Genomic DNA, 9,272 nt, shown 5'->3' with positions numbered 1-9,272 from the left:
GCTGAACTAGGGTCCTTACTTTACAGAAAAAAAGTTTCCCAATACCTGTTCAAACCCCTGGCAGAACAACCACTGCCTGCCCCAAGCCCTGGGCTTGTGATGGACACCTCGGTTTTACTCACCCTCGGGATGAGGGCCGTCATCTGCGCTACTGCAGCTCCTCATGGTCAGACAGCTGCTTCAAAGCGAGTAACAAAAAAGAACAATTAATTTTGTGCCACCTGCCATATCCTATCAAGACGCGAGGGCCCCCATTCTCTGCCTGTCCAGCCTTAGCCAAACCCATCCCTGGGGCACCCCTACGACGGGAGTCCCCAAGATTCCCACCCTCACCACCTCCCCGCACCTCTTTCCCTCCCTTCTGACAGGAGAGGCCGGGATCACCCAGGGGTTCCCTGACCCCTCACCCCCCGGGTAGCTCCCTCCCCACAGACCCGGGACTCCCCGTTCCCTCGCACCCGCAGCCCCTCACAGAGGGCCGGAGTTCCCGCCGCCCCGGAGGGTGTGTCCGCCCAGCTCCGGGGGAGGAGGAAGAGGGGAATGAAAAGCCCTCTCTCTTACAAAAGCTTCCCAGGTGCGAAGCAGCGCGTCTGTTCCGCGGGGAGGCAGCCATGCCCCTGAGGAAGCCCGCGGGCAAGCGGCGCAGCACCGACTCGGGCGTGGAGCCCGACCGCAGGGCCCTTTCTCAGGAGAAGAAGGATCAGCGCATCGCGCTCTTCCTCAGCGACTTCGATCAGCAGGGTAGGTAGGGCCGGGGAGGGGGCTGGAAGGGCCCCTGGAGGGCGCCGGCCCTCGCAGGTGCTGAGGTGGCTGAGCACCTCGCTGGCGGGCGCTGTGGCGGTACCGGTACCGGAGGTGCCTGGTGAGAGAAGGGGCGGAGCGCGGGAACGGGAACAGCGGCTCCCGGCGAGGAGAGCCTCCGGGACGGAGCCGGAGCGAGGAGGTCGGCGATGGGAGGGGACCCGCCCGCTCTGTCCCCTGAGGGGGCTTCGCGAGCTCTGAGCCCGCGCTCGGGCCAGGCCCAGCCGCCGCCAGTTCCGGCAGGGGGCGCCTTGGCGGCCCCCGGGTCTCGGGGCGCAGCTCCCCGCGGGGTCTCCTCAGTCCCCGGGCCCGTCCTGCGGCGGAGCTGAGGCGCGGAGCTGAGGCGCGGAGCTGAGGCGCGGCTCTGGCGTTTGCCTCCCCGCGCCCCGTTTGTCGTCAGCTTAATCAGCGTCTGATGGCGACTCGCAGGTGCTCTGGCTCCCAGGTCGGTGCGTCCCAAATAAAACATTGCTTTAACTTTCTTTTGTAATGCCGTCTGCTTATACGCAACAGACGTGGCGATAAAAGCCTGTTTTGTTTCAAAGCCAAGGAAAATATCCAGGAAATGAAGAAAGAACTTGATTCGCTTTTGCAAACTGCTGAGAAGGCGTTTACAGTGGAGCTACTGAAGATGCCAGTTGCCATCAGGAAAATGAGAAGAAAAGACTTGCTCGGTAAGTGTGTGCAGCCTCGTGTTTGCGAGGGATGTGGGTGTCCCTGCAGCGTGACCCACCCGTGACTACTGCCAGGGCACTTCTAAACTTGGTCAATTTTATAAAAAAGTTTGCTTTATCAGATTACTATGTTAAGCTAATCGGCAGAGATTCAAAGATAAAACATGCTGAAATGGCCAAGATTTTCATTGTTGTTTTGTGTGGAGTGTCCTACAAGACTTGAATCTTTTCCAAATGCAATTTATATGCTAGTTAAGATTAACTATTTAATCAACTGTAATGCTGAATAACTCGCTCAGCTTCATAGCCCACAAGGTAGGAACCCGCAGATAATAAGTATACATTAATAACAAGTTATACTGTCTTGAGTTACAGATTTGCAAGGAGGGGAGGAAGTGGCTCTTGCAGATGCAGTGGTAAGTATGTTTTAAAATTTTATCACAGTTTACAGAATAAGTCTTCTCTCCCTGCTGTAAACATCTTGGGCAAATTATTTAGGCTACCCATTTAGATAGAGGATTATATGAAAAGGATAGAATGGCAGCCATGTTATAAGTTATAAACAATACCTAGAGTTTTAGGATCATGTGCAGACAGAAATCCAGATTTTTCTGAAAAAGATAAATAGGTGTTTAGCTGATTCCATTTCTGTCATTTTCATCACTGCCTTTTGTAGGATAATATATATCTGGTGCAAAATCTGGTGACTTTGACTTGTCGGATAAACTTTTTTTTAGACTGATTGCTCTCTAGAAGACATACCAAATCCAAAACTGGTGAGGACCAACAGCAAAAAAGGCAAGTCAATCCATTAATATATACCTCAGTTCCTTCATTTTATATTTTTTTATTGGTTTGAACTGAGCACTTAGAGAGTGAATGTTAAGCATGAAGGATACAGGAGGGAAAAGTGTGTAACCAGAAGTGTAACATAGAGGTGCCTCCAGCATTCAGTGTGGAGGATTGTGAGCTACAGTAACACTGAGATAATTTAAAACATGAAATAAGAATTCCTGCACTTTGATTTTATCACTGAAAGTGGCAAAAAGAGACAGAGTTAGGTGGCTTGTCATTGCTTTACAGGATAGTGGAAGAGCTAGGAAAATCACTATTTTCTCATATTTTCCCTGTGACATCCTGCCCATTGAGATTTGTAAGGAAAATGCCATTTCTCTTCATACACCAATACAAGTAATAAGAATGACAGTTCCACGGAAATGTAATTTTCTTTTGTCTGGGGGTTGAAGTGTCATCTGGTGTCATCTACCTGTTCCATGTGTCACAATGTTTGTTATGAACACACATAGTTTGCTTTGAACTCTGTCCCAGGCGAATGACCCTCAGGATAGCAGAACTGATACATAGATGTCAGTGGGTAAATGGGCTTCAAACATACAAATTTGAAGTGGTCTTCTGAGATTTATTTATCTTTCTAATGCTTTTCTAGTTAAGGTAACTACAATTGTTGAATATGAAGATGACAAGCATATTTCTGGAAAGAAAACATCTAAAAAAGTAAGTTTATTCTGAAAAAACAACATAATTGTTTAATCAACTCTGACCTGCTGGGAGCCCTGTTAGACCCATGTCAGGGCAAGCCAGTGGCCTGCTGATAAGTAAGTCTTGATGGTTTGAGAAACCTTTTTTTATTAAAAAAATTTTTTTTAAAGGCTCAAATTCATGTTTTAATACATGTGCTTCTAGATTCAAATTACTTATGCATACTTGTTCACCTTGGTCTCTTAACCAAATAGCACATGTGTATTAATTTTCACCACCTCTGTGTGTGCAATGCAGTGTCTCACCCAGACCCTGAAGTATGTAGCAAGATGACTGCAGACAATAAGAGGCATTAATAATAAGATGGTTTACAAGTTGAAAGGGTGCATATTAGAGAGGTGGCTGCTTGTACAGAACTTGAGTGTGAAGAAATACATTTTGCCATTATGAAACAAATGCATTGGAAACAATGGTATGGAATGCATATTTGCCATTTTATGTATGTGGAGGATGATATAAAAAGAACTACTATGGGGTTTAACTGGTCTTTTCCAACAGGGAATTCTTAGTTTTGTTCCCTGGAAATATTTGTAATTTTGCCTTAAAATGACACTTCTTTTAACTGCAGCCTTACATATAAATTTTCAGGTTTCCAAAACAAAGTCGTTGGTTTCATTGGCCTCTGGTTTAAATACCAAAGTGAACCGTCTTACTAGGTAAGACTGACTTTTAATAGCTTATTTAACTCATCTGAACTTGATAATGCTGGATAAAGCTCTTTTCAGGTAAAATATCTGAGATGAGGCCAATAGGAATACCTTAAATAAAGGTATCTTCCATAACCTGAACCAGATTCTTTGTAGTGATATGAACCCTGAAGAAAAAAGCACCTCTAGCTGATGAAAGGATGTAGGTGTACCTCTCACTCATTGGTACACAGTTCTGAATCTATGTAATCAATATAGATTTCCAAACAATACTTAATGGAAGAGAGTGCATGAGGGAAATATCTTTGTTGCTTTGTTGGGATTAATAAATTGTGCATCATAATTTTCCCCTCAATTTTTCCCATAGCTGAAAGGGAACTGTTATTAGCAGGAAAACAGACATTTGCAAAACCACCTTAGAGCAACTTATAGACAGGGAGGACCAAAATGAAATCTCTCTAAAAGATCTAATAAATGCCAAAGTTTGTGGGTACCTGCATAAAATTTTTTTGAGAGGCTCCTGCTAAACCTATGTCTCCAGGGTGCATATCTGTACCCACTGGTACATGTTTTGATACATTTAAATTGTCTTCAGAGAAATGCAATTTAAATAATATTTCAGCATTTATTCTCTCTAAAAGAAATAATAAAAAATGATAGGTTTAAGCAGTTTCTTAAATTGGGATTATAGAATTTGTGGCTCAACAAAATCAAGCTAGAGAAGGCTGCTTTGCCTGGGGAAGTCTAACTACTGTTTGAAGGTTGCTTTTATTCAAGTACATGAACACTGGGCTAAGAACACATGCCCTTACAATATCTCTTCTTGGGGAAAAGGGGAGCAAGAGGAAAGAGTGAGGTAAATTTCTGTCATCCACCTTTCTGTGAGTGTGTTAGAATCCTAAATTGAAAAAACCCCTAGATCTCTGGATTCAGGTCAGCCACACAGGACAAATATTTTGATAAGTGAGCTGGAAAAAATAATTTCTCCTCAAAGAGAAAATTCCTCAAACTTTATGCACACTCAAATAGGAAGCTATGGGTTCTCCCTTAGTTATACCAAATGTAGGTATAACAGCCTTCTCTAATCTTCTAACATAAATTGTTAGTAAAAAATGTCATTCCCCCATGGTGTTAGGTCTCATTATATCGTGTCTACCATAGAAGGGTTCTTCACACACACACAGAGATATGTATTTGTCATGGAACTTTTCAGTATGATCTAATTACTAGCGTGCTTTATCCTATATAGATCTCTACAGTAGATGGTGATGAAAAAAAAAAAACACCAAAAAAACAAAAACCCAACAAAACCAAAACAAAAAGAACTCAACCCAAAACAAGACACCTCAAGCAAACAAAGTTTTTACACTTTTTTTTTTTTTTTTTAGGTCTGCTCACTCTTCTACAAGTGTGACTGAGGCCTTTAAGTCTCTTGCTTCTGATTGTGGTGCCACAAATTTCAAAGCCATGCCAAAGTTATCTAAAAGGTATTGTTTTTTTCAGTTGGTTCTTAATAAATTTGTTAATAATACCAAGACACTATATATCAACATTAATATCAGTCTAGATATTAATCACTGATTATCCATCTAGATTTAATGGCTCTTTATGATGTACCACTGAATTTGATAGCAGGGGTGTGAACCAATCACACTTCCTGTTTTGATAGTGGGTGTTAGCTTATGTTCTTAGGGAGGCACAGGATTAGCTGTAGTAACTAAGCTGTTTTTTAAAAAAAATTGATTTAGAGTAAAATTATGCTCCCACCCACTGTTGTTTGAAAGCATAGTTTACATCTGAAACTAATTCACAGAACCCAGGCTTGACTAAAAAGTCACCAATACTGCTGTTTTTCGTTTAAAAAAACCCAACACAACAAACAAACCAAACCCTCTAAACATTCCCAAATATACTTACAATTAGTTCTTTGCATATTGAACAGTAAAGGTTTTCAGTTAGTACCATTCTCCATATACTACAGAGTTTTGACAGAAGTCATCAGCTGAAATAAGAGGGTGGAGAACTTTCTAACTTATATGGGTCATGAGACCATCAAGTGGCTTAGTTTCACCTTGGCCTGCTATACATTTCAAAGGCTTGTTGTGTTCAGGAAAAAGAAAGACATCTCACATTTTTGAAGTGGAAGAAGAACAATTATATTGTGGAAGACGCTGAAGAATTTTTTATGGCATAAGGCATGCCCTACACCTCTGAGAGATAGCAGCTTTGGTATTTCTTGGTATCTCCCTCTGCAGTAGACAGATACAGCACACATCTTATATTAAGCCCTTAGGCATGATGTTTCCTTTTCCCCAAAGTACAATCATTCACTCTTGATATTCAGAAGTGGTTACTCTTGTTAGAGTGACCCAAGTGTCAGTTTGCTTACTTGCCCATAACACAGCATGAGAAGTTTACTGCAGTATTTCAGGGTCATAAAATGTCACCCAGTGGTGCTACTAAATGCTGCAGATGGTTGGATTCTTTAAACATGACTACCTTTCTCCTGTGTATGTTTGTGTATGTTTGCTACTACTTCCATTTGCTTCATGCTTGAAAATTTCCTGCAGAGCACAGGAAGTTAGCCTCAGAGTAACATTTTTACTGTATTACAGTGCTGGACTTCAACAGACTGTCTCGAGAACTCTACCTACCAGTGGAAGAGCTCAAGGCATGTTAAAAAGAAGTAAATCAGTACCCCAAGATAAAACACTTCCATTTGTAAACATTCCCCTGGCTGATGGACAGGTATCAATCTTCTTTATTTTGCACTCCCAAAAATTTATCTTGCAGTATTTGGTAAATGGTAAATACTCTGATAGTGATAGAGTTGCTCCTAAACAAATGGAAAAATGGTTACTGAAGTTTTGCAGTGTAGCAGGGAAGTACAGGATTTGCAGAAACGTTAGGTATGGAAGTAAAAAGTTGCAGAATTGTTTTTATCTTAAAACTCTTTCTGTTCATATTTAGACACTCTGTACGGCTGGTGGAGACCTCCGTAACATTGATGTGCAACTACTAAATCAAGATACAGTACAGCATATTCATAACTTAGTGGTAAGCTTAAACTAGTAGGCTTATATATAAATAGACACCTAGTTTCAGGTTTTCATGTGAGATACTGTCATGAATGCAAATTTTAAGTGCTTTAACTCTTAAGAGGTTAAGCCTAAATTGGTTTGTGCAAGTTGGTGGGAGGAATGGGGCAAGGGAGGAACAGGGAGAACTGCTGCACAGAGATAATGTTTAAAAGTAAGTGCACTTAAGCAAGCATGTGGAGTTTGGTAATTGCCTGGGGGAGAAGAGAAGCAGCAACTTTTCCTTCTAGATTGCTTCAGTGTCTCTCCTACCATGTGAGCAAAGTGCCATTTTCTATCTTGTATTCACACAGACTTACAAAGCTAGAGCAAAGTTTTGATTCTTATTATTATCTATTATTCTATTTCCCTTGTTCAGTAAGAACTGTACTCCTGCTAGTTCTCTGCTGCAACTGAATTGTAACTGCCTTACCTTTGAGAAATAAGAACTATTAATCAGTGTACAGTACTGCAGGTATTTAGACTTGAATGCAGCTGAGTTAAGCTAAAGGTCTGGAAGCTGTTCAGTATTTTGTATGGAGGACCTGCCTTTGCAGGTAGAGATGGGGGGGGGGGAAGAGTGCTTCCTCACAACTTTCTTTAGTAATACTGATTATTCTCTTACTTTTTTCCCAATTCTATTGGGTAGCTTGAACTAAAATAATTTTTCCCCCTTTAGAGTGAGCTGACTGTACTATGCGGAAAGGCAAAAGCTAAACCAAACTAATGGAACCATCTTGTGACTATAGAATATTCACGACAGCTCTTGCTTGCTCCCTCTGTTTATAGAATGTCTACAATATCTTAATAAAGCTGTATACTGCTCAGTAAATGTTTTTATATAAAAATCTGTGGTGTGTATAATTAAATTTTATCTCTGAAAGATACAAAAGCAGAAGAAAATAATTCTACTTTTCCTATTTCTTTATAAAAAGCTCACTCAATATCTAACCTCAGGTCATGGTGAAATAAAAAATAATAGGTTGAATGTAGGTTATGTTTTAATTCTGATATTCTAAAAAGGATTTTTGTGTGTTTTTTCTAATGTAACTACTATTAAATATAGAGCTCTTTACTGTCATTCTTCCATGCATGCCCCAAGCAGCATGTAGTGTTGGTTTACTACTACTGCTTAAGTCTTGTCAGTTATCAATCTTCTTGAATCCAACCCTGAAATTAAGCTTTAGAGCAAGCTTCTAAATTCTTGAATGTCACTTCAGTTATGTGGTGGCATATATGAATCTGATATGAGAATAAAACAGTTCCAGTCTTGTTCTGAGATATGACAGTAATATGCAAGATGACAGCTAGTATTCTGTGATTCATGGTGTTAACCCACGTTTTTCTAGTACTTTGAGTAATTTGTAGGAAAGGCTTTTAATATCTTTCTAGGTAAAGATGCCAGTCCACCAGTACCTCTGCTAGAAGTGCAATAGTATTTTCAGAATGTGAAGATACAGTTGGCTTTTACTCAGCCAGTGGTGATTTCAGCAAGTGTTATCACTGTGGTAAAGGATGGTATGAAAGACCTCAAAACATCAGTGTTAGAATGAAATCTAGATTAGTTTTTCTTCTGTTCTACTTCTTCCCCTGCTATACTCACGCACACAAAGGTGACAAGTTTCAAATAAAGGTTTTAAAAAAAAAAAAGCTTTTCAAGGCCCAGGAGACAAAACTGGCAAAGAACATGAAGTTAAAAGGCTTATCAAACCTAGATTAAAACTGTGCTCTTACTTGATAACCAGAAAATACAGAAATAAACCTCTCATTCTGATTATACATGAAATTTACAAAAATTCATGGTCAGTTCTGTAACTCAGCAGTTTCACTTGAATTAACCTCCATTTCCCCTTAAAGTGGTAAGAACATCAGGAGTGTAGTATTAGCTATTATTGCAGGAAAACAGACATTTAAGTGTGAATGATTTAACTATTCTGTAATACACTAAGGTAACCAAAATTGCAATGCAGTACTGAAACCTTCAGATTTAATTTTCCTGAAATGTATAATGTTAGGCATGGTCTGCAAGATAGGCCAACACACCTTTGTTGTGCATCTCACTGGGGCTTGAGGTAGGGTGGTCATCATATTTGAAGAATAGGTGATAGTGTTTAATCCAGCATGCTTCTGTTAATGTATTTTCTAAGTTGCAATTTAGATCAGCTTTTTTTTTTTTTTTTTTGTGACTAAAAAGCTACTACTAAGAGCTGGGAAGGTGTTTCTGGGCCCTGACACAACAGCAAATTCACAGGATGTACACAGTAATGAAATACAAGGACTCTTCAATGAACTGAAGTAATCTCTAAGAATTGTCATTAAACAAGGTAGCCTGCAGAATTCCAATTACATCACCAAAGTTACTTTTAGGTTTGGTAAAAGAGGCAAAGGATTAAATGCCCCACACCTCCTTTACAGCCCGAGGCTGTAACAGAATGTTATGGGTTAATAATTAATAAAATTTTCCTATTACATCCTATTTAGAAGGCTGAGAAACTGTTGCGTATCAACTGCTA

The 9,272-nt window shown here is 40.5% G+C and overlaps 1 protein-coding gene across 6 annotated transcripts; it reads left to right on the top strand.

Moving 5' to 3' along the window:
* Positions 1-471: 471 nt before the first annotated feature.
* LOC103535298 (borealin-2) lies at positions 472-7,605 on the top strand. Of its 6 annotated transcripts, none has more exons than XM_030457919.1 (10): positions 472-741; positions 1,347-1,475; positions 1,845-1,891; positions 2,213-2,273; positions 2,923-2,990; positions 3,624-3,691; positions 5,071-5,169; positions 6,298-6,430; positions 6,653-6,739; positions 7,439-7,605. In XM_030457919.1, exons 1-10 carry the CDS (start codon positions 612-614, stop codon positions 7,484-7,486), a joined length of 870 nt encoding a protein of 289 aa, XP_030313779.1. In that variant the 5' UTR covers positions 472-611; the 3' UTR covers positions 7,487-7,605. The 6 variants fall into 6 exon arrangements, with proteins under 6 accessions (XP_030313779.1, XP_008499566.1, XP_030313781.1 ...); XM_008501344.2 differs by having other exon boundaries at positions 474-741; positions 1,851-1,891; XM_030457921.1 differs by lacking the exon at positions 472-741 and adding an exon at positions 1,064-1,246.
* The last annotated feature ends 1,667 nt before the right edge of the window (positions 7,606-9,272 follow it).

Source organism: Calypte anna, chromosome 11 (assembly GCF_003957555.1).
Source record: "Calypte anna isolate BGI_N300 chromosome 11, bCalAnn1_v1.p, whole genome shotgun sequence".
Classification (NCBI taxonomy): domain Eukaryota; kingdom Metazoa; phylum Chordata; class Aves; order Apodiformes; family Trochilidae; genus Calypte; species Calypte anna.
This window is presented reverse-complemented; position numbering and strand designations above follow the sequence as displayed.

Coding starts and splice junctions, on each gene's coding strand:
- LOC103535298 (XM_030457919.1), top strand. CDS start 612: ATGCCCCTGAGGAAGCCCGCGGGCAAGCGGCGCAGCACCGACTCGGGC. Junction 742..1,346: donor CAGCGACTTCGATCAGCAGG/GTAGGTAGGGCC, acceptor TTTGTTTCAAAG/CCAAGGAAAATATCCAGGAA. Junction 1,892..2,212: donor TGGCTCTTGCAGATGCAGTG/GTAAGTATGTTT, acceptor ACTTTTTTTTAG/ACTGATTGCTCTCTAGAAGA.